This window comes from Periophthalmus magnuspinnatus, chromosome 7, assembly GCF_009829125.3.
Source record: "Periophthalmus magnuspinnatus isolate fPerMag1 chromosome 7, fPerMag1.2.pri, whole genome shotgun sequence".
Lineage (NCBI taxonomy): Eukaryota > Metazoa > Chordata > Actinopteri > Gobiiformes > Gobiidae > Periophthalmus > Periophthalmus magnuspinnatus.
Window position 1 is genome coordinate 7,166,498 of NC_047132.1, and position 24,603 is coordinate 7,191,100.

The 24,603-nt window shown below is 38.5% G+C and overlaps 3 protein-coding genes across 3 annotated transcripts; all 3 read left to right on the top strand.

Moving 5' to 3' along the window:
• On the top strand, positions 1 to 5,586 carry ocstamp (osteoclast stimulatory transmembrane protein). The gene is made up of 3 exons (XM_033970058.2): positions 1 to 60; positions 1,680 to 2,664; positions 3,710 to 5,586. Exons 1-3 carry the CDS (start codon positions 23 to 25, stop codon positions 4,043 to 4,045), a joined length of 1,359 nt encoding a protein of 452 aa, XP_033825949.1. The 5' UTR covers positions 1 to 22; the 3' UTR covers positions 4,046 to 5,586.
• Positions 5,587 to 8,340: 2,754 nt separating this feature from the next.
• On the top strand, positions 8,341 to 11,852 carry LOC117373938 (thyrotropin-releasing hormone receptor). The gene is made up of 2 exons (XM_033970063.1): positions 8,341 to 9,105; positions 11,445 to 11,852. Exons 1-2 carry the CDS (start codon positions 8,341 to 8,343, stop codon positions 11,850 to 11,852), a joined length of 1,173 nt encoding a protein of 390 aa, XP_033825954.1.
• Positions 11,853 to 18,368: 6,516 nt separating this feature from the next.
• LOC117373711 (transmembrane protein 198-like) lies at positions 18,369 to 24,409 on the top strand. Its single transcript, XM_033969800.2, has 5 exons — positions 18,369 to 18,482; positions 20,188 to 20,465; positions 22,278 to 22,853; positions 23,363 to 23,478; positions 23,932 to 24,409. The coding sequence occupies exons 2-5, from the start codon at positions 20,312 to 20,314 to the stop codon at positions 24,076 to 24,078; spliced, it is 993 nt and encodes a 330-aa protein (XP_033825691.1). The 5' UTR covers positions 18,369 to 18,482; positions 20,188 to 20,311; the 3' UTR covers positions 24,079 to 24,409.
• Positions 24,410 to 24,603: the final 194 nt, after the last annotated feature.

Genomic DNA, 24,603 nt, shown 5'->3' on the forward strand with positions numbered 1-24,603 from the left:
GATCCTCAGAGTCAAACAGAAAATGAAGTCTGTCCCTTTCACAGCTCTCACACCTGTCAGGTAAGAATTTCATTTCATTCAAATTTAAAAAGTTTATTTAAAAAAAATATTTAACTGACAAACAAACTTTTGTCATAAAATTGTTATAGGACATATTGAATATACAATGCAGTGCCTTATTTTAACTGGAGGAGCACAAACAATCATAGATCAAACTTTTAGTTCACAATAAAGGATACATCAAATAAATAAATAAATAAATAAATAAATAAATAAATAAATGAATATTTTAGTTAGTGTGTCACATTGACTGAGCCTACTTTTTAAAACAATGTAACTTGATTGTTTAATAAATGAAATGACACAAAAAATGTTTTCAAATTAAATTTCCTCAAGTGAAGCATGATGCCATAAAGCATAAGATTACCTACAATGCTGTCCTAAATAGAAAATAAAGCTGTCAGGTCTTTTGTCAGGTGTGAAAACAACATCACATGCATTTAGTTTTGGTCTCTCTATTTTGATGTGTCATCTATGGCCCACTTTCACAGCCTTTGTCACTGATTAGGACAGAGCGTCATGTGAGCTGTTTGGAAATGGATAATTATTACAAAGCAGCGTGTGCCTGTTTCCTCTGAACCTAAAAAATATTTGAGCTATGATATGTAAGCAATGATGCGAATGTGTTAAACTGGAAAGAGGCACAGGCACCTTCGTGTGTGTGTGTGTGTGTGTGTGTATAACAGTTTGTTCCAGTTTGATGAGTAATTCCTACTGTAAAGGTTAAAGGTGTACTGTGTAACTTTTCTGGTGCAGGGCTCGCTGCCTTCTTGTCTCTATGAATTCAGCTTTGCCTTTGCTAAAATGTACAGTATGACATGTAACAGAAGTGTTTTTTGTTTTTTTTTATTTCCACAAAAATAACTTGCATAATGCATTCTCATTGTGACTCCACAAATCTGATATGTAACTCATTGATCTGGTGATTGTCTCCACTGAGATGAGTTTGTTGTACTGTGGAAGAACCTCCTCCAGAAAAGTCAGTGCACCGTTAAATTAATACTTCAGTAACAAGGTCAGGTTCAAGCAAAGTACAAAATTTCGCAATATCCTATCTTAATAAGCGGAAGTGGGCAATTTAATTTTGAGAACATTTTTGAAAAATACATACTCTAATAGTTTCCCAATCCCATACTCCTACTGGAGAAATATATTTAACAGTGTAACAGCACTAACTTGAGTAAAGGTTTTGTTTACTCTCTTTCCACTGTGAGTAAGTCTACAGGCAACTTGAACTTTTCTGTTTGTTTCACTTCTTCAGATGTGCTTATTTTTTCTCATTTTATAGTCCATCCTTTGAATAACCAGATATTGTACATTATATAATGTTTAGCTGTTCTTAATTAAATTATAAATGAGATGATATACCCAGACAGTGACTCTTTAATAACTCTTACTTCATTCGTAGTTTCCCCACTTTTTACTCTCACTTGAGAAATCTCCTGGACCACTACTTACTTCTACTTGAGTATTATTATTTTGAAGTAACTGTCCTTTAATTTCAGCACAATTTAATCTGCTCTACCCACTTCTGCTAATAAGTATCACTGCATCACTGATTCATCTGGAGATACTGTGCATCTCTTGGTTCTTGGTAACTGTGTATTTTTGTCTTTCAGGAACTTCTTTGACTCGTGCAGACATTCACTGGTCAGACTAGTTCATTACTTATGGACAGTTTACTGCTCTCCTGCTCCCTCTGGTTTGCACCTCCTCACTCTCCTCTCCCTCTGCTTAACTGTATCCATCACAACTGGATCTCTGCTGTATAACTGGCTCTGCAGCACGCTCAAATACTCCCATGATGCATCTGTCCAGACCTCCTGCATCTACAGCGCCACCATGTTTGTAGTCTGTGTCCTGTGCCATCCTTTGCGTTGCGTCCTTACCATGACTCTACCAACTGTATGCACCAAAGAAGGACGAAAGCTACTGATTTCAGCCTCTTTTCTCCTCCTAGTGGTCAATGTAGTACCTAACATCAGCGCAAATATCGGGGCTGTAGTGTTTATTCTCAAGTGCACAGCAGAGGGCTTCACACGCACTTTGCTTAACTCATCTGAACCCCTGAACAAAGCCAAGCACGATTTGGTAGAAGAAACCATTAAAGTTAAAAAAGAAGATTTGAATATTGTCACCAATTTGAGAAATTTTAATCATTATACCCATGTAGATGTTTCTGAAGTTAAGAATAGGTTTGTAAAAATGATTGGGCAAATACATATAAACTTTTCCTACATCAGGGATACGCTTAAAGACTGCAAACTGCTTTCAAATCGGATTCTTGCAGCCATTTTTGTAGCTTTACTAATTTACGAATCAGCCCGATACCTACACTTCTATCTGACATCAGTTAAATTTGACAATCCATATACAAAAACAAAGAAATCTGAAAATAAAGCTGTCAGTACATTGAAAAGGTATAAACTCTCCAGTCAGGAATGCACTTCATGTTTGATAACTATAATTGCGGTGACGTTATACTTTGTTGCCATAGCTACGATAGTGGCTTTGGACTATATAGTGTTTCACATAGTGGAGGTGATGGTGCCCTGGCTGCAGGACTTTCCAACAACAACAGCAAGCATCAATGTCGACTTTAAGGTGATTATTTGAACAGCAACGAATAATGCATTGGTCTTATTTAGTGCTTTTCCAGATATTTAAAGTAGCTGTACAATTCCACTCATCATTCATTCACTCTGTACCTGGTGGTGGTAAACTAGGGCAGATTGACAGAAGCAACACTGCCAATCTGCACCATCGTTCCCTCTGATCACCACCAGCACACACTCACACACCACATTCACTACAACACTAGTCAACGTGAAGTGTCTTGCCCTAGTGCACAATGACAGTTTGCTCTCTCAAAGTCCCTGGACATTGTGTTGTACAGACAATACACAGACCACAATCCCCCACTACATTCCAGAGAAATCAGCATTAAAAAAAAACAATAAAATAGTCATTATGTCCTACCCATTTGGTTGGATAAAATACTTGAGACATCACAATAAATAGTAGTTAATAAAAATGTAATATTGTTACATTTCAACAAAGTATCTCATTTCCATAATTAATCTAATTATTGTCTAATTAATGCCAAGATGCAATTATGCTCCATATATTTTATAGGCTTTGCCCCAACCTTATGAAAGTTTTGCAGCTGCTTCTCGTTTCTAAACAACACTTAGATTTCAGAATGATGAAAAATTAAGAATCACTGCCTTGGTAATTAACACATATATCATAAACTTTGAAAGGTGAAAGGGTTTTCAAAATGTGAACAGGAAGCTGACACCCACGAATAGGCCAAAAGTCAACGATTTCCTTTGACTGAAAAAGGCAGTGAAGATGTGCTAACCAGAAGTTTACTGGTTCTTCTTGTCATGTCATTGGGGAAGACACTTCACCCACCTATTGACTAAGTGTGACTGTTTCTATAACAGTTGTTGATGATCACAGAGGGCAAAGGCCGCAGAATGTCAGTCACAGCCGCTGATGCGCTGCACATTGCACAACAACAGTCTTCTATTTAGGGCAGTGTGAGAGCCAAATATAAACCTGAACTAATATTAGAGTTGCATTAGGCGTTTTGCTCATCATGTGTTCACAGCATGACACTATGACGTATTATTGTGTGTTTTAGGTGAAGTGGTTTCCTCCAGCCTTCTGCCTCATCCCCAGCTCGTGCGTCACCCACGAACTCACGAGCTTCCACCGCGATTACAAATGGACCTTTACGCCGGGACCGTCCCTCTGTGATGTCACCACGTCCCGTCCAAACGCGGGTGTCACACTGCTTCTCGGGATTCTGTGGCTTTTCACCTATTTTCTAGTTTTTATGGAAGTTTACGCAGGACGCATGCGTCGTAAGATCTCTGCGTCTTTCTTCAAAACGCACGAGGAGAGGCGAGAGGCTTACAGAGCGCAGAAAGTTCAAAAAGCTGATACGGACGTGTGCCTGCGTGTGGTGAACGTGTGAAGTGTCAGTGCAGTCTGATACTGTTTCTGCAACGCTTTTTTTAAACGTAGGCTATAACTTATGGCTGTGCATCCTGTGTGAACGTGTTATGGAGCCACCTCCTCCATAACACACATCTCACTGCGGTTTTGACACACGCTTCATGTGTCAACACACTTTTTCAAACTGAAATGTAGTATTTTTTTGCTGTACCTAACTTCTGTACACTGTGCGTCATTTTTGTTTTCTACTGTTCTCCACTAGATGTCACTGTAGAGCTGTGATCCACTGGCACAGATAGACACAGTATCACAGCAAACACATCAGTCCTAAACCAGGCACAGGTAGAACCAGTACAGCAACCATCAGTCCTAAACCAGGCGCAGGCAGGAAATGTACAGCAACCACATCTGTCCAAAACCAGACATAAGCAGGACCAGTATAGCAACCACCTCAGTCCTAACCCGGGCATAGGCAGGACCAGCATGAAAGTTGGTCATCAAGAGTACTGTTAGTTGCAGAGGGAAAAGTGATCATCTACCAAAAAAACTAAACAAAACATACAAACAAACAAACTAATAAAAGATAAAATTGCATACTTAGGAGGGAAATATCTCTTAAGATATTTTGAGGTATTATTTATGTTGGAGATGGCAATTAGTAATGTAAGGTAATGTATTATATTTGTAGAGCACAATTCGTACTCAATTCAGAGCTATCTAGCCGGACACAGTGAAAGTATATGAAAACCAATGGACGATAAAAACTCTAACTCAAACTTACCCGTGTGTATAGGTTACTAAGCAGACAAAACCATATACTCAAGGAGCTCAAATGTGGTTAAATATAAATCCTCACAATGTTTTGTCCAGTAGTTTTAAATTTGGTCTTTTGCTATAAATCCTTACCCACCTTCATTTACAATCACGAAATGTCCCACTAAGATTAAATTAGAAAATCTCGATTCCACATTTGTCTATTTTAAACATCTCTGTAAAAACCTCCTCTCTTTAGTCAAGCTCGTCTTTATTCCCACAAGGCTTGGGTTTATTTTAAGCCCGAATAATAATAGAATATATCTATGCCATCTATTTTTGATGCTTTTGTCGTCCACCTCGTGATTGTCCTGAAGTCTGACAAGCCGCAGGGTGATGGTGGTCCTGTCATAGCCAAATGTATTATTCATGGTGTCTGTGTCATATACCAGTTCATTTATAAGTGGGACTGGAGCCATTTGCTTTAGTGAGCTGTGTTATGTATCATTCTATTTAAAGCTACTATCTGTAATTAGTCTGGACAACTGGGTCTGGCCGTGATGTATTCTCACATATCACCACTAGATGCTATCTACATTACTGATAGTGTGTAAAAGGTTTCACATCTGCCTGGTAAAAAAAACCCCAAAAAAACAAAAAACAAATAACTTCCAGATGGTAGCTTTAATGTGATGACTGAATGTTGTGACTGTAAAACATGCTTATTTTTAGTACAAATCGTTCTGTTGTTTGTATAATTTATAATGTTTGATTGGGGAAAAGCCCATTAAAAAATTAAGCCCTTTTTATTCTGTATTTGATGAATTGTGTGTCTGTACACGATAAAGCAGTACATTTTTTTAAAGTGTTGTTATTTTAACTTTTATTTTAGTCATTCACAGCAAATTATTGAGAAAAAAACATAATTACATATAAATGTGTATGCTTTTTACCAGCTTTAGTGCCAAGGTGGACTAAACCTTCCTAGGATCCAGAATACACACTTCTTCAGTACTGCATGAAGATGTGAGTCTGGTCACCTGTTTTCTAATGGGATGATTGACAGGTGGATCAGCCAATCTGGGCCACACATGGTTGGTCCATATTGAAAAAAATTAAGAAAAAAGAAAACTATCATGGGGGACTGAAAAACACTGAACATGAACAGAGCACTAAACTTTGGATTTGCCAGACAACTTTTATTATCAGTGTATTTTATCACAATTCATGTAAAGTAGTCTATTTATATTAATATTGAAGATGTAACTAAAGTCATCTGCTTTGTCTGACAGCTTCATGGTGATAGAAACAGAGTCTATGTTTGAGCATTCAGCTACATTCGAGAGAAAATCAGAGAATCACAATATGTTCAAATGACTAAAATAGGAAATAGTCACAGGAATCAGATCACAATTCGATTTTTACCACCATATCGTCCAGCAACCCCCAAAGAAATGTGTTTAAAACAGTTTCATTTGAAAATAGGAGACCACATGTGCTTTACCACAGACTATACATTACAGTGACAGACTATACATTCCCAGATATGCCACTATTATGACTGTTGTTCTTTATGTCAGCAATATTCTCCCTCAATGGCCAATCACTGAAGTCTGTGTTTGTGAATGGAGAGTTCTATCTTTTCTGCTGCTTCAATAATTGCAGGGTTCACACTCATGAGCAGCTCCACGAATCCTGACGCCACTTCTACTGAGACGATTTGGAACAGCTATTGATTTTTGTCTTTCAAGGAACTACGGATGTAATAGAGTGTGATGGGAGAGAGAGAGAGAAGAGAAAGAAGAGCGTGAGGACAGAAAAGAGAAAGAAGAGATAGGGGGAGGTGAGAGAGAGATGAGGGTGAAGGAGGAGGGGTAAAGAGAGAGACCATAACACTGCAGAGAGCAAGAGAGAGAAGAGATAGAAGGAGGGAGAGGGGAGAGAGAAGGGAGAGGAAGGGGGGTAGAGAAAGGGGGAGATAAAGAGAGAGCGGGAGATTGGAGAAAGAAAGGAAGAGGAGGTATGAGGACAAAGTGAGGGGAGAGAGGAGGAAGTAGAGAGAAAGTGAGAGAATGGAAGGGGTTAGAGAGGGAGAAAGAGACTATAGCAAGAGACAGGGGGAGGGAGGAGAGAGTGAGAGGGGACAGAAGGAGGGAGAGGAGTGAGAGAGAAGGGAGAGGAGGGGGAATAAGGGGAGAAAAAGGGGGGAACTAAAGAGAGAAAGAGGGAGATTGGAGAAAGCAAGTGAGACAGGGTGTGAGGAAAGAGTGAGAGGAGACAATGAGAGAGGAAAAAAGAGAGTGAGGAGGGAGAGAAAGAGTTTAGAGAGAGCAATAGACAGAGGAAGTGAAGAGAGCGTGAGAGGAGATAGAAGGAGGGAGAGGAGAGAGAGAGGAAAGAGGAGGGGGAAGAGGGAAATGAACTGCAAAGGGGTGTGAAAGAGAGAGATGAAGAAGGGGAGAGAAAGGGAGCTACAGAGAGGGGGGTGTTGGAGAAAGCAATTGAGAGCGGGAGGAAAGAGTGAGGAGAGAGGAGATAAAGAGAGAGGGGAGAGATAAAAAGAGAAGGATTTGAAAAGGGAGTGAGGAGAGAGAAAACAAGAGGGAAGAGAAAGAAAGGGTGAAAAAGAGGAGATTGGAAGAAAGAGAAGAAGAGTATGAAGAGAGAGAAAGGGGAAATAAAGAAAGGGAAGACAAATAAGTAGAGGGGTGAAAGGTAGGAGGTGAAAGGGGGAGAAAAGATAGAGAGGGAAGTTGAGAGGAGAGGGGAAGGGGAGAGACGGATGGAGAGACAAGGAGGGTAAATAAAGAGAGTGAGAGAGGAAAAGAGAGGAGAAGGTGACGGGAGGAGAGAGGAGATACAAGGAGAGAGAGAGGGGAGAGACTGAAAGAGAGAAAAGAAAATTAGTGGAGAGTGAAGCAGAGGAGCAAAAGAGAAAGGAAAGAGGAGAGAAATAATAGAGGAAGGAGAGGGGGAGAGGAAAAATGGAAAGAGAAAAGTCTACTTTTCTCTTTCCATTTTTCCTGAGTGGAAAGCAAAAGCCTCTTGCTTTTGCTCCTGAGTGGTAGCAAAAGCAAGAGACCGAGAGAGAGAGAGAGAGAGAGAGAGAGAGAGGAGAGAAAGAGGAGAGATGCGTTGGACACTGAAAAAGGACCACACATTTACACTTGGTTGAGGCAATGTCAAGCGTTCAGTGAGAGATGGTGAGTTACAAATGGACTAACCTTTAATACAGGCTACATAATCAGCTAATTGTAAGAATGTTAAAGTCGTTACTCAAAGAGATTTTTTATTTCTTGATGAATTCGTTTAATTTTTACTAAATAACTTAAAATGTGTTTTAAAATATAGGGTTGGCTAAAGTAAAAAAAAAAAAAAAAAGAAAGAAAAGTTATGTGTTTTTCATGTTTTTCTCAGTTTTGTCATAGAAGAACCACATTTTGACTTGGTTTTATAGATTGAATGCAACTTCCAACTTGAATTATGCAACTTTACGTAGCACTATCCTTAACTTTGACTTTTATACTTTTGCAGATTTTGCACTGACTCCAATGAAGAACAATGGAAAACATCACAGCCACTTTCAAGGACACCTCACGAGTCGTAAACTTGACTGAAATCCCCCGAAAACCTTTGGAGGAGCAGATCATCACCATCTTTTTGACTCTGCTGATTTGCGGAGTGGGTATCGCTGGTAACATTATGGTTGTTTTGGTGGTCCTCCGTTCAAAACACATGGTTACGCCGACTAACTGCTACCTGGTCAGCCTCGCTTTAGCCGACCTGATTGTCCTATTGGCTGCTGGCTTGCCCAATATCTCAGATGTGGTTGCATTTTGGATCTACGGCTACACCGGCTGCTTGTGCATAACTTATCTTCAATACTTGGGCATCAATGTATCTTCTTGTTCGATTTTGGCTTTCACGGTGGAGCGATACATTGCAATTTGCCATTCGATTAAAGCTCAGTTCATCTGCACAGTTTCCAGAGCTAAAAGAATAATTGCTGGAGTTTGGGTTTTCACTTCCCTCTATTGTGTTATGTGGTTTTTCCTTGTGGATATAAACGAAACCATCTACTCAAACGGCGTCGTGGTGACTTGTGGCTACAGGGTATCTCGCAGTCTGTATATGCCGGTGTACTTCCTGGATTTTGCCTTGTTTTATGTCGTCCCGCTGTTTGTTGCAATGGTTTTGTATGGACTCATAGCCAGAATCCTGTTCATGAGTCCGCTGCCCCCCCACCTCAACGACAGAGGAGGGTCTGTGCATCACGCCAATGGTACCGGCAAGAACAGCAAGGGGGTGCGCACGGCCAGGAAACAGGTAAGAAATGTTCAGTTTAAATTATAGCCTGTCTTTCAGAATGGCTCCCTAAAGGCAAAAACACTGTCCTGATAACTACCTCTGAAACACTTAGACTGTATATATAAATGGACAGAGCTAACCTTCTAGCTGCCGCGTTACAAACAGGAAGTGAGCATGAGGGTGCTTCCAGCTCTGCTCTGGGTCTAATTCACTTTCTACTGAAAAACTGTTGCCCTTCTCTCAGTAACTGCTGCGGTCAGGCTCATCATTTTGGTCTTAAAATGTTCATATTAATCTGCTCTACGTGATCCCGGTGTTTTAATTTAGACTATTTTGTCCATAAAACAAGATATGAACAATAATAACAGACCAATGAAGTGCCTTCTTTCCCCGAGGTTGCACCTGCTAGCATTAGCAACAGGTTTGATTGTCTGTGTTGCTATGCGCCCGCTCACTGCTAAACCAGTGTTGTAGGAGGGAAGGGAAACTTGTCCCGTGCCCATCTTTTCACTGCTGGGGCAACTGCAGTGCATGTTATGTGGGGGTCCAATGGACAGCTCTTGGTCACCGGGCGAATGTCTCAAATTGAGCTGCCTTATTAGTTTTATTTTATTAAATGGTAAATCAAATTAATCTTATAGGTTTTCAGTTCATGTGTTATTTAATGTATTATAGCTGAAAAATCTTGAAACATGTCCCACCGGAAGGAGGCCTGGAAATGCCTTGGAATCCCCCTGGAAGAGCGGGAGGAAGTGTCTGGGGAGCCAACTGCTGTCCCCGCGACCTCAGCCCAGATATTAGCAAAAAGATGGATAAAAATTCTTGAGATTAAACATTTTTGCGTGTGCTGGGAAATTCTTTGCCTGAGATCCTGATTACACACTTCTCCAATACTTTATGAAGAAGTGAGTCTGGTCACTGGTGAATCGCCTCATTTTCAGATGGGCGTGACAGGTGATTGACAGGTGGATGAGCCAATCAGGGACACACGTGGTCTGTCCGTATTGGAAAAAATAACATAAAAAAATATCACAGGGGGCTGAGAAACTTAGCGGATTTCTGCAGAATAATGAGTGAAGCATAAACTCTGAGGTGAGATATATTTGATTTTATTTGTAATTTATAGATGACCAATGAGCTACTTTGTTTCCTGCATCACTGAAAACAACATTGCATGATCATGTTTGACCATCACAGATAGGGCCTAGGAGGGGCCTAAGCACCTGCCCCTTTTACTTAAGGAGCATTGCTCAACTCTTTCTTTTGGTTAATATGTGCCCCATGAATAGTAGTTTTAAGCACTCACCTCTGCCCTTCTCTCCTGCCTCTCTCGCTCATGTGTCATGTGTTTTCCTGTTGCAGCTTCAAACCCCACATATGTTTTTAACTTTAACAGCACATAGCACCAAATCAAAGACTGTAGGGACACTTTAGAGTCCATAATGATGTTCTATACAATCTAAGCTTTTAGACTATTTGAATTCTGGACAATCTGCATCTTACTGATGATGTTATGAACTGAAGTCAATATCATAAGAATATCGCCTTGATGCACACTGCTCTTCTCTGGAAAGATCCGATGAATTCTCATAAAAGCAACATAACATTTAAGTTTAGGTGTGTGGATAAAAGTTTTAGACTGGACTGTGGCTCTTGTCTACAGCCCAGTGTGAGGCTGTGCTCAGACGGTAGCACTGGAGCAGGGGAGGAGCACAGAGGGGACCACAGGGCTGGGGCTCCACAAAGAACCAAGATCAGTCTTTTTAAAATGGAAGTTATTGACAAGTATGGCGTAAAAGTAGGCCACTTATTATAGTCTAATAAAAATTTGTATGTTTTGAATCTTGGAGAGGAGAAGTACAACAACAAGCTTATATCCCCTTATTCTGTATGAAACTGCAAAAAAATAGGATTTCTTAACCTAAAACGTCCCAAACAGTGGGGACCAGACTGGTATCCTTCTGTATAAAGTGCTTTCATTATGGATTTGCCTGGTACGAAAACTGTATTAATCTGTCATTAGGTATAATAATGTTCCATGAGCTCTTGGGATATGTATAATTTCTTTTAAAAAGTTAGCAATAAAATGTGTCAAAAATCCACAGGTAACAATAACTGAACAAATTATTGAAAATGAAATAATAACCTCCCTATTAGTCTAGTCTAAAATAATAATAAGGAAAAACTGTGCATAATGGTTTTAAAAGCTTAATGCAGTGTCTTTCAAAATAGTACAAGTTTGCATGTGCACGATCAGTTAATGCAGTAACAGTTATATTTTCTGCTACTGTGCATTGTATGTAAAGGCACCCTGTAATTCCCAAACCTTATTCTTTTCTTCTTTTTTTGTTTTCCAGATCACAAAGATGCTAGCTGTAGTTGTGGTCCTTTTCGCCGTGCTCTGGATGCCCTACCGCACCCTGGTGGTTGTCAACTCCTTCATCCAGCCTCCTTACCACAACTCCTGGTTCCTGCTTTTCTGTCGCATGTGTATTTACTCCAACAGCGCCATCAACCCAATCATCTACAATCTCATGTCCCATAAGTTTAGGGTGGCCTTCAAGAAGCTCTGTGCCTGCTCCAGAGAAGACAAAGAGGACAAGGCAGCAGAGTACAATATGCCCATGTATTTTACAGTACAGAGGGATGTGTCCAATGAAAGCCACATGATGCTAACAGAACCAGAAGATGAGGAGGAGAGGGGTCCAAGCATGAGGAGGCAGAAGATGCACAGATGTGACAAAAGTACAATGACAAATTCATAGTTTAGAAAAAAAAAAAAGTTGTTGTTTTTTCATGTACAGCTGATCTAAATGTGAATATGTAATCGAGAGGCAGGACACCAGGGCAGGCGTAAGTCTTCACTGGCCCCTGGGCAGTGTCAGCTCCCCCATGTGAATAAGCATGTTATTTACCAACAATATTGTAATGCTACATACAATAGTATAAAACATTCAATATCAAAGCATTTTCTTAAATAATAGCCTAATTTTGGAAGGCAACTGAGGGGGCACTCTGCCAAAAGAAGTTTATTATTACATCTTAATTTGCTGGATTCTCCTAGTCACATATTTAAAATTAAAGGTATACAGTGGTCCCTCGCTATATCGCTGTTCACCTTTCGTGGTCTCGCTGTTTCGCAGATTTTTTTGGTGCAATTTTACATGCTTTTTTTACAGTGTATGAACGTGCGTTGTGTTCTGCGTCCTGATTGGCTCAGGGACTGTAGACCATTGTCCATCAGTCTCCTCCGTGCCGTGTCTCCTGTACAGTACAGAATGTGTTCAGACAAATTTACATAAATGTTGGATCGACACTACAGCGGAGAGGTGCCAGGACGAAGAGACGCGGTCAGAGGAACTGTGAAATATACGTGAGTCACTAACCACCGCCAGTGTGGTGAGGGGTTTTACAATTGCAAAACATATATAATAATTCTAAAAAAATAAAGCTGATACTTAGCGGATTTTGCCTATTGTGGGTTATTCTTAGAACGTAACCCCCGCGATAAACGAGGGACCACTGTATTATCAACTGATGATGAGGATGTGGTCACAGATGCCCTGAGGCAGAGGAAGATGTGACCTTTTTGTGCCATCACAAAGACACAATAACACATTTATTGTATAGAGGAAATAAAACATAAATAATATTATTTATGTGTTATGATGATTTTTATTGTGCTGGTATGATAAGCTATAAATATGGCCCCAGATGCCCTGAGGCCGAATTATGACAATGTGACTATTTTGTGCCACCAACAAAACCATAATCTCAAAAGCACAAATACACTGGAGGTGGGTGAAGAGCAGCATTGCCAAACTGATCTCTGTAGATAACAAAGGACAAGTGTGGCCAGAGAATTTACATGTAGTGTATCTGTGAATCACTGTGGACTGATCCCTGATGTGAGACTTTAAGAATTATATGGACAAAATGTTTCATTTGTGGACAATGTTTTGTGATGATGTCAAGTTGTTGAATGGCTCTATAAAAGCATCTATAATGAGCATGAGTGAAGGGACAGGAATTTAAAGGTACACTGGGTAACTTTCCTTGTGGAGGGTGCACCTGCTTGTTCCCATGGAGATATTATTATTTTGCCTGGCATGTCCTAAATCTACACTATCTACAATTACACATTAAGATAACTCTTTGTCATGAATAAATGCATGATAGATACTACTACTAATACTACTACTAATAATAATAATCATCATAATCATACATAATAATATCTCCATGGAAACAAGTAGGTGGCCACCTCCCTGTCAGAAAAGGTTCATGTGCACCTTTTTGTAATATAAGCTATTTAACAATTTACACACAACGATGATGTAAATACTATATATTACAATGGACTTGAGCTTTTATTCAGTATCAGTATTTAATAACAGTAGATTTCAATGTTTCTAAACTTTATAATGTGAGTTAATTTGTAATAAAATGGATCCTATATGTCAAATGATGTGTTATTTAAAATATTTTGATATTGGGTTTTCAGTTAGACAAAGCAGCCACTCACATGGGAATGTCAAAACCTAAAGATTCCAGGATTAAATGTACAAATGTAAAATAAATATACAATGTAACAAAATAATTTGAGTAAAATAGAGCAGATATTGTTTATCATAATTGTTGTTGTTGTTTGTTTTTTTTTACCTCTTCAAGAAGTTTTACATTCGAGAGTTGACATACTTCTGACATTGAGAAAATTCAGCTATTTTATCTGTCATGAGTTTTGTATTTTTAGCCACAGGTGATGTGCAACTAACCTGACAGCAGCTCAATACGGAAACAGTGCACTGCAGCTAATTGGTGTCAACAAGTCACTCAGCACCGGTTGGTAGAACTGGGAAGCTATATTTGTCAATGAATTCTGCACTGTCATAAACTAAGCAGAAACATTATCAACTGCAGGTAGTTAAAAATGTATCTGTAAGTAGTGGAGGGTAACGAAGTACAAGCAGTAAAATACTGTACTTTAAAGTACTTTTCATATAATTTGAGGGGTTATTTTTAACCATGTTCGTGGTAGTTTTCAAGTTCAAGCGCCGGTTTTGAGCAAACAAAAACAAATACCAGTACACAAAATTAAAAGAGGAATTATGAAACCAATTTGTACTGCTGTTAACCAAAATATGTATAATTTTAAAATCAGTTTCACTACATTTAACACTTTAACAAAGTAACAACACTTGTATGAAATACTTTTTATTCTTAAAGTACATTTTTAAAAGGGCACTTAAATACTTTCACTTAAGTAGAATTTTTTTTATGTGATACTTTTACTTGAGTAACTTTTTACCTTTGTATCTGTACTTTTACTTAACTGACACATTTGACTACTTCATCCAACACTGTAAGTAGCATGCATCATATAGTTCTAAGCTCTTACTTCATGACAAGTACATGATTTGATTCTTGGACAGTTGGACTTAGTGCAAACAAGACAATTAGTACACAAAATACAAACAAGATTTTTTTAGGGGACATTATATTGGGAAAAAATCTGATGAACAAGATAGAAATGAATCTATCCTGAATAGTATTAGAATTGTCTTCACCATCTGAACCATAAACCACATAATTAAGAAATCATGTATATTTCAACATAAAATAACAAGTCTATTACATAAAAAAGAGTTTTGTAGTATTGAAATCATATCACGTATTAAGCATTTCTCTATAGTATTGAAATCATATTTAAAATTGTATTACCATGACAACACTTAAACCCCCGCAACCGTCAGTTTGGGACACCAACAGTATAAAATCATAAGGCGTTCATCACTTTTATACGTAATACAAAAAGAGACATGAACACTCAGCACTTTGATAGTTTTGTGCATTCAGGTCTGGCCATGCCTCAAATGTCTATGGAGTATTATATCGAAGCTGGTAGGTCAAAGACAGAGCTATCCACCAAAACTGTCAACATGGATCAAAGTAGAGGTGTTTTTGATAAAGATTTTCCAACTAAACCTCCAGAAAAAAAATGAAAGACCCTGTACTTGATTTTACCACATATATTTGCCTTGCACCAGTTCAGATATTGTATAAGCAGCTCTTGATGTCAAAATATGTCCACTGTGTGCTGTCTACATCTAATTATTAAGTGTTTTCTTTTCTGATCATGAGGAAGTGTGTCTGTTCCTCAAGTCAAAACTCCACTCTGGTCACTGAGACTTGTGAAAAGTGCTTATAAACTTATCACGGTCACTAATTAGGATGTTCAGAATAACCCTGGACCACTGCAAAAGTATTGTAGCCATATCTGCACTAGGGTAGACAGAAAGAAATGAAGCCATCAACCTGCACCATTGGCCCCCTCAGACTAATACCTTGAACAACAACCTCACACACACCACATTCATAGGTAGGCAAGGTGGGTACAGTGTCTTGCGTAAGGGCACAATAGCACTAAGGCACCTGGTATTCCTATTGGTCTCCCATCCAAGTAATAACCAGGCCCAACCCTGCTTAGCTTCCAAGACCGGTCATTCTCAACTTTACATAAGGTCCAAGGTAATAATGCACTTAACATGATGAAAATTACTATATTACAAAGAGGCATGCTGCATTTCAATCAAACTGTGTCTATATCTCTCTATACAAACACACAAATACACAATGGGACAGAACAACATCAGCTTCTACAGTACATGTTATGTCATTTCTAATAAGGAAGCAAAGGGCCCTTCTTCTCATCTGATGAATAATGCATTTGTAAACTATGATTATATGTGGAGAGCTCTCATCTGGTCACATGGCACAGAGAGAATCAAAGGGGAAGTGCAGGAGGCTCATTTGTGGGATATGAATGGGATCTGTATGTCCTCCTTTTGTTTAGAGCAGTGGTTCTTAACCTTGTTGGAGGTAGTGAATCCCACCAGTTTCATATGCACATTCACCAAACCCTTCTTTATTAAAAAATAAAATATTTTTTTTTTCATATTTTCATATTTCATATTTTTTCAAGACACATGTATGTTGGACTGGTGCACAAAATGAACCGTGCATTAACATCACTGTGTTCAAAGAATAAAACCAATGCAATGCATGAACTCACAACAAATTACATACATACCTTTTCACAAAGACATGACCTTTTTTAATACTATCACACGGAAATGATTTACATTTTTTACCTTATGTATTCCAATAATGAACTTATTGTATTTATGCTATTCATTTTTTTTTTACATTTTAACACATACTGTAACTCCACAACCAATTGTGCTTTATGTAAATTCAAACGGTATTCAGAGGCATGGGGCTCTTTAAATATGTTACTGTCATTACGGTAATGTGCTTCAGTGGTCCCTCGAAGATGTCCAATCAGAGCGCAGTTGTCACCGGGATCCTGCTAGTCAATGCCGGGGCATCACTCTGGCCGTGTCTCATGCCGTGTCTCAATTCACCAAAGTGCCCTTTAATACGCCGTTCGAACGACGAATTTAAGTCGGGCGGGTACTTCGATAGGCACATCGAAGGGTGCATTTTTCAATTTGGGACACGTCCGGCTTCTGGAGACGCTCGTAGTCCGCAAATCATATGAGTTGGGTGTGTGTCTTGACCTCCGCCGAACCCCTGAGACTGACTCACTGAACCCCTAGGGCTCGATCAAACCCAGGTTAAGAACCACTGGTTTAGAGCCCTCTTCACAGTGATGGGAAGATCTGAGGTAAATGATAATGATTTATCCACGTTTCCCAGTGTTATTATTTAGAATTATAGTGTCCTACCCGGTGTCCTGTAGCTGATTTTTATTTATTCTAGTCAAGATAAATGCTCTTTAAATCATGTATTGTGTGGTAAAAACAGCCCAATAAGAAATGCATTGAACTGCAAAATATAATCTATGTTTTTTACAAAGCATTTAATACAGAAGCTACTGACAGGGCCACCTTTTTGTCCAATCAGACACATTGTTCACAAGGAATCATAAACTGTCTGACACTATCCCAGACACTTACCACTCCCACTCGTTACCACTCCCTCTGTCACACCTCGAGCCACATGCAATCAGATTTGTTAATTTCAGTGTGAAACGAAGGAGCTCATGGTCAGCTACTGTCACCATGCTCATTGATTCTGCAGATATCTGTGTTATCTGTTTTTCAGTCCCCTGTGATATTTTTTTTTCCTTTCTTTTTTCCACGTAAGCAGCCATGTTTGTTTTGATACAAACAGACCATGCGTGTATCTTATAATAAGAAAATAGGGAGATTCAGCGGTGACCAGACTCATATCTTTTTAAAGTATTGAAGAAGTGTGTATTCTGGATCCCGGGCAAGCATTTTTACATGAGCCATAACTCATTTCCAGCTCCATTGTCCTGAGAGGTCTAAACTTGAAATTTCAAATACACCCTATAATTTTAAGGAGGCGACTGTTTTATAGCACAAAACTGACCATGGTATAATGTTTGTTTCCATTTCAAAAACATACATTCCCCTCCATGATTTGAATCACAAAAAGTAATTGTTGCTTGTTTATATTTTATGAACTTGCTGCTCTCGTCACATACTGTTTCTACTTCAGTAAAATCTCATAATAATTCCAGACATGGTTTTAAGTCAATAGATTTAGCCTTTATATGTAAATACACTGGACTGATTGAATTGCTTCTGAAATCATTGCAAAACAACCACAAAAATCATAGCTTTAACCCAGAGTAACCATTTATAAAAAGACTGGAACACATCTGAATATTGAACATAGCGGTCTATTAAAAGCCCTGACGCAAGACTGTTAAAATTAGCGCAAGGTTTTTGATCATGTCTTGTACCACTCATATCTCCATTTGGTTCAATCGCTCTTTTCTGGTGGAGTGAGGCAACAATGAATGGAGGAAAATGAATGATGAAAGTACTATTAGCCATTACTGCTCCCAACTAGCTTCATTTTACCATAAAAATCTATCATCCTTATACGAGTTCTGTGCCCTCTCTTGAGCCTGAGAGGACACTTGATGATCCAGACAAAATCACAATATGTCTTCTTTTTAAGTCTATTCTGTAAGTGGATTTTTGTCTGCGTACATTTATTCTTCTACTTTGTGTTGCTATAGGCCTAGTGAAATTTCCCATGTATGAATAACATGCCTCTTATCTTATCTTGAGAAATTATTTAGCTATTTATAAAAGTACAAGCGTGTAATCTCTGAGAACCTCAAAAACTATTTATTTGAGTCTCCCTCTGCTGTTGGGAGGTGGGCTCTGGTTTAGGTTTGGACTTTAGCAGTGACTGGGGCAGTGCCTTTGTGTGGCTGTACACAGAGTCACACACACATATACACAGTCTATGGTCACACACAGATGGGACCAGCCTGAGCTCTACAGAAACACGACAAACTTTAACACAATCATCTCTCGAAATGCCTCTTGCAGGTATGGATATGTATTTTAAATGTATTTTCTATGATATGTCCTAGGATAAGGTAGTTTTTAGTTATCACTATACAGAAACTTCACATTGTTCCCAATAACTAATTCAGTTGCTGTGACTATACTGTGTTTTTGTATATTTTAAATACATTTTTGGGTATGTTTACTCAAGTGAGCATGTGTCTTTTAATAAGTATATTGGCAAAGTGGGTAAAGGTAGTAGTAATTTTAACAGTAAAAGATGCATACCTATATTAGAACTTAACAGTTTAGAATAAAAGCCAAAAGTAGTGCATTAGGCCTGCACCTAGGTTTCTGATTTAATTATAAGTATAAATGTAAAATTAACTCTGGAGTTAATACAGGTGAATAAATCAAAATAAGAAGTTCTGCACCAGGGACTGTTGGCCTACAGTTACACAAAGGTAAAATTGTAGCCCATTCTGTGATGAGACTCTATAAAAAGTGCAAGTAGAAAAACACATGAGGACTGTGTCATGGAGTTAAGACGATTGGATCATCTTCTGCTAAAGCTAATCTGCTAATACCACTTAGATGACTGATCTGTTAGCACGGCTTACCTCTGCACGTTAGTATACACTGGGACAACACAGAGATAACACGAGGCAAGGTAAGAGCAGCACACGAGCCTGAAAGAAACACAAATATTTAGTTTTAATTTGAGCTAAATAATACTATTTATAGTTTTAAGATGTTTAGAAAATGCTAGCTAGCTCAATAAATAGAATATTGTGTGTCCAGAGCAGATGTCCATAACAAGTGCTCAAGCCACTGGGTCATTTCCTCATCTGTTTCCTGTTTGAACAAAACAATGAGGAAAACTATACTCAGAGAAACCACTGCACCACTGCACTGTGCAGAAACACGACACACTTACAATGACATTCATTTATAACAATCTCGATTTGAAGGTTTTTGTGTTTTATATATATATATATATATATATATATATATATATATATATATATATATATATATATATATATATATATATATATATATATATATATATATATATATATATATATATATATATATATATATATATATATATATATATATATATATGGGTGTGGGTGTGGGTGTGGGTGCATGCGTGTGTGGGTGTGGGTGCATGCGTGTGTGTATGTGTATATATATATATATATTTACTGGTCATCATACTGGTACATAAGCCTAGAGTGCCCTTATGCAGTTGTCAGTGTGACAATAACAAAGATGTGAAATTCTATTAATAATATCCAATATTATTGGATACTATTGGATCCAATATCCAATAATTTCACATATAAGTCGCATCTGAGTATAAGTCGCACCCCCGTACAAATTATGAAAAAAAGTGTGATTTATAATCTGGAAAATGCAGTATCTTGCTTATGGGGCAATGTTTGTTTTCATACTATCCATACCATCAATATGGTTGGACTAGGGTTAGTGATTTATGGAATATTTCTTTAATGCAATTGGCAGCATTACTCAATTCATTTAACTTCAATACATCCAAAAAGAAAATGAATTTGAGTGTGTTTTCCTTCCACACACAAGTAGCAACTCACCAACTCAAGTGTTACAATCCTTATCAGAGAATGTGTTTAATATTTATCAACAATATTATTTCCTTTTGTACTTTTGATAACAGAGGCTGAGGTCGGTCTGTAGATAACTCCACTCTCTTTGCTCTGTGCAGGTGCAGAGGAAACACGCCAGCTTCCTCTCCTGGAAAAAAAAAACATGCAGGAACTTCATACTGTGTGACTGAACAAAGGGAAAATACACAAATGCAGCTTTAGTAATAACGATAAGCCTCCAAAATGGCCACTGTCACTCCTCAGTTTGTGTCTGTGGAGCCTGCACTGGACCTGGCAGAAGACTCATGCACTCTGCAGATTAACATCATGTATGAAGTCATCCCCTCCATCGTCTGCTCCATGTGTCTCTCTTTTGGACTCATCTACTGCTTTTTTGGTACGTATACAACTTTAATGGATTCTGTAAGATTATGGATGTTATTTGGCCTCTTACTAGCCCAGAGAAGCTGTACCTGAGGGGTCCAAATGAAACTTTTAATAGGCTACACCTTGGCAAAGCTGATAGACAGCATCGCCCCGGGACAGACAACAACCACAGCGCAACAAAAAACCCATTATTTAGTATGGCCTAAACCACTGAGCCCCAGACACGGGTAAATTTAGCTGTAAGAACATGATTAAAGAATTTACTATTACACTATTGACAATAATGTACATTCAGAGATTAATATTGCAGTATTATTTTAGCATAGAAAAATGGCGTGAAACAGGGGAATCAACATGACAACTTCATAATGGTCTGGAAGTGAGGAATTCTCCAAAATAAAGGGATGAGGATGTAGAAATTTGACGAACCTGTCTAATAGGACTGTCAAATTTTCAGTTTAAATAATGGTTTATTGTCTTAATTGTCTCAAGAAAACAGAACAATACAATCCAGCACAGCACAGTCTGTACAAAACTAGTTGCAGATGCTCGCACAGTCTAAGTCAGAGCTAACATGTCACTGCTAGAGTTTTATCAGCGCTGCCAACAAACCTGACTGGCTCATTGGCTCACCTGGAACTGACCCAGAAGATGCCCAGAAGGTGCCAGGGTTTAGGCTGATCAGAGCAGGCACGGACAGGAGTAGGAGCAGGAGCCGGAGGAGAGGTCGGCAGATGGCACTGAATCTGATGTGTTTGAATTTGACTGAGATGGCGTCTTACACCACCTGTTACCAATGATGTCTTTTAGGGATTTTATTGTAAAACTAACGTAATACAAAGGATTTAACAGCACTGTATGATATTATAATACCTCAATCGCAAAGTTTTATAGTGAGCTTTGCAAAAAAAATCCATTTGAAAGCTTCTGCGTCTAAGAAGAATAGTTTTGTTACCGAGGGCACCTATGCTACTGGTTCATTTCAGAATTACTAAATCTCATCTGTTGAAAAAATACAAGCTCCCTAACAATAAATATAGTTTTGGGTAGTTACAAATTACTAGTACTTGATCCATACTGACATAATGAGTAGTATTCTTAAAGGTTTTGTGAGCACAGCGTTGAGACTGAAAACACTGGTTCGAGGCCATGATCTTTGCACAGCTGAAAACATGTGACAAGGTAAACACACATGCGCTAGTGCCAAAGTCCACAAACACCGTCAGACTAAAGTTACACATTTGAACTTTAAATAAAAACAATAAATCCCATGTGAATATTAACAAGTTACAAGATCTACAGCAAAGGTTTTAGGTTAACGTTTTAAAATGTTGCTTGATTTCCAGTGTTGATCTGCCTAAAATGTTTCACCTAATTATTAGCAACAAATGTATTATTCCATTATATTTTTCCAACATCTTTAACAATATTATTTTTACCTGCTCACACCACAGACCTTTAAAACTTTGATGTCTGTTTAATGATCAATGTCTGGTCAAAGGTGCTGAGTGTGACATGTTATTGCTTTGTATCAAATGTTCCACCATATGGCATTAAACTTGAAATGGAGAGAAGCAGGTAAAGCCACCAAGCCAAGTTACGGGTCATATCTGTGGAGAGGGGAGCCCACTCACAGTAAAAGCGCATGTTATTCAAGGTATTTTTTAGCAACACCTGTAATTCAGTAAATGTTTAATGCGACACAGTAGGACATTCCAGGCAAAGCAGTACCATTTCCGTAGACACAATCAAGTCACACACTCTTCACCAGAAAAGTTACATGGTGCATCTTTAACTTATATTTAGCACATTCTCTCCCCAGGATACCGCTGTCTGAAGATGGTTCTATTCTTCTCTGGCTTCCTGTTTGGGTCAGCCGCTGTGCTCCTGCTGTACCATAAGGAACCTGGACTGGACTCTCACCTGAGCCTGGAGACGAAGGCGGGTATCGGGTTGGGCGTAGGGGTCCTGTGTGGTCTTATCACCATGCTGGTCTCTGCCATTGGATATATATTGAGCGGACTACAGCTCGGCAGCTTTATATGCCTTGCTATTCTTGTTTTAGTTGGACAGTTTTGGACGGTTTCTTCAGAATTTGTGCCTGTTGGATCGATATCAGCTTTGGGGATCATCACAGCTGTTTTTACGCTCTTATGGCATAAACCGTTCATGGTACTGTACACCAGTGTCTATGGTGCAGTGACGGTTATGCTCTGTGTGGATTATATTATTGGGACGTTTGTGTTGCCAGATCAGGTGTATGGAATTTTCCAACACGGTTTGACACACCCCCTGTGCTGGTTTGACTGGGTTGTGATTGGGATATGCCCTCTGCTCAGTCTGATTGGGGGACTGGTGCAGTGGAAGTGGACAGCAAGGGAATTATTACAAAAAGAAGGTAAGTTACTGTACATTGAATTATTATTAGTAAAGGAGGCATTTTAAGCATTTGAAACAATGGTTGCACAAAATATACTCGAGTGACTTTTGTTTTATTAATCCTTTTTGGCTGTGGTCATCTCCTGATCAAATGTAAACATACTCAATACATAAATGCTCCTCCATGTTTTAAAAGATACACCTTCACCAGACATTTTTATATCAAAATTTATATTGGCAGCTATTGTTTTATCCATTTGAAACTCCTGACTCAAGTTTTTTATGCTCAAAATTCGAATTTAATCTGTTAAACATCACTTTTAAAAACTAGCAAGTAGTGTAATATGTCCTCTTTAAAATTAAAGTAACTGAACTATTCATGACTGTTAAGTTTTAATTGCTGCAGTAACATTACTGTTTTTATTTCTCTAATTCAGACATTTTAGTGGGTGCATTTTGATTGGTTTGATCTTAACATATATTTTAGGTGCCCATATATTTTGTCCATTTATATTTTATTTTCACCAGCTCTTCATAAGAAACAGAAGAAACAGGTCCCAAGGCACATGCAGAGAGGAAGACAACCTCATCGCAAACGTCGACCTCCACCACTCAAACGCTACGCAGGCGATGTGCTAGCTCCGGTCAGTGAGTTTTTAATAAGAAGAACATTATTTCTTATATTTGTAAATGTTTAACTAGAGCAAGAGTCCAAAGGGGCATTAGTGTGTATCAGTCTTACAAAAAATACATTATGAGCTTCATTGCACAAATATTACACCCATCCATCAATTTTAACAACTTGTCTGGCAGCGTCCAATCTTGAGTGATGATGAGGAGTAACTAAAGCTGCAGGATGGGAAAATGAATATTTTTGGGCATATTGAGCAATATTATAGGGCAAAACCACAGCGCATAGGCCCTATATGGTGGCTTCAGGACCCTTAGCAGTTGCTTAGTCTGCTTGTTGGTAGAGCTGTCCTGAAATATCTCCATATTCATTTTGAGTCCGTCCCCTCGACAGTATATACTCTATACAAGAAATAATACAAACAAGTGGAGTTTTATAGACTATTATATTCTGCTCTCTTCCACAGAGTTACATCCAGAGTGTTCAGGAGCGGCGTTTGGGCACTGGCTCGTCCTGCAGCAGCATCAGCACCATCACTCACACTTTAATCGACTTTGACTTTGAGACAGGCTCCATGGTTCCTCTCACCACCTCTCCTGTGTTTACTGTCTAAGAATAAAACATCTGTATAATTATTTAACAGACTTTTATATACATCATCTAGCAAAGGTTTAAATTTAGTCCACTGTATAAAATTGAAAGAGACTTTGAAACTATGAAAGTGCTATGGATCCCATCTGGAAGATTGAGGCATTACACAAATATATATTATTTTTATATTATCTTCCAGGCCCATACAGCAGAGCCTTCCATATTGAAATCTTTGTGGATTTTGGTAAATGTGGTGGATTTGTGGTTAAAAAAAATTTCCGACCCTCAGATAATGAATAATTTTATAATATCACATTCAGCAAAATACCAATAAGTTCAAAAGCATGAAGAGATATATTTATTTATTGACATTTATAATCTTTTTTTATTTGGCAAGTACACACATATTATTTATTTTCAGAGTTGGTATTTCTGTCTGTGTCTGACACTGTGTACTCTGGTGATTTGAGGTAACTCCCAGAGATACTCCAAATGTACCTGAGTGCTGTGTCTCTATGAATTTTTTATAAACGTAAAAGCACAGGAA

Excerpts from the sequence above, each read along its gene's own strand:
- ocstamp (XM_033970058.2), top strand. The coding sequence starts at position 23 with ATGAAGTCTGTCCCTTTCACAGCTCTCACACCTGTCAG. Across the intron at positions 61-1,679 it reads ACAGCTCTCACACCTGTCAG|GAACTTCTTTGACTCGTGCA; the intron begins GTAAGAATTTCA and ends TTTGTCTTTCAG. Across the intron at positions 2,665-3,709 it reads GCATCAATGTCGACTTTAAG|GTGAAGTGGTTTCCTCCAGC; the intron begins GTGATTATTTGA and ends TGTGTGTTTTAG.
- LOC117373938 (XM_033970063.1), top strand. The coding sequence starts at position 8,341 with ATGGAAAACATCACAGCCACTTTCAAGGACACCTCACGAGTCGTAAAC. Across the intron at positions 9,106-11,444 it reads TGCGCACGGCCAGGAAACAG|ATCACAAAGATGCTAGCTGT; the intron begins GTAAGAAATGTT and ends TTTGTTTTCCAG.
- LOC117373711 (XM_033969800.2), top strand. The coding sequence starts at position 20,312 with ATGGCCACTGTCACTCCTCAGTTTGTGTCTGTGGAGCCTGCACTGGAC. Across the intron at positions 22,854-23,362 it reads GGAATTATTACAAAAAGAAG|CTCTTCATAAGAAACAGAAG; the intron begins GTAAGTTACTGT and ends TATTTTCACCAG. Across the intron at positions 23,479-23,931 it reads CAGGCGATGTGCTAGCTCCG|AGTTACATCCAGAGTGTTCA; the intron begins GTCAGTGAGTTT and ends TCTCTTCCACAG.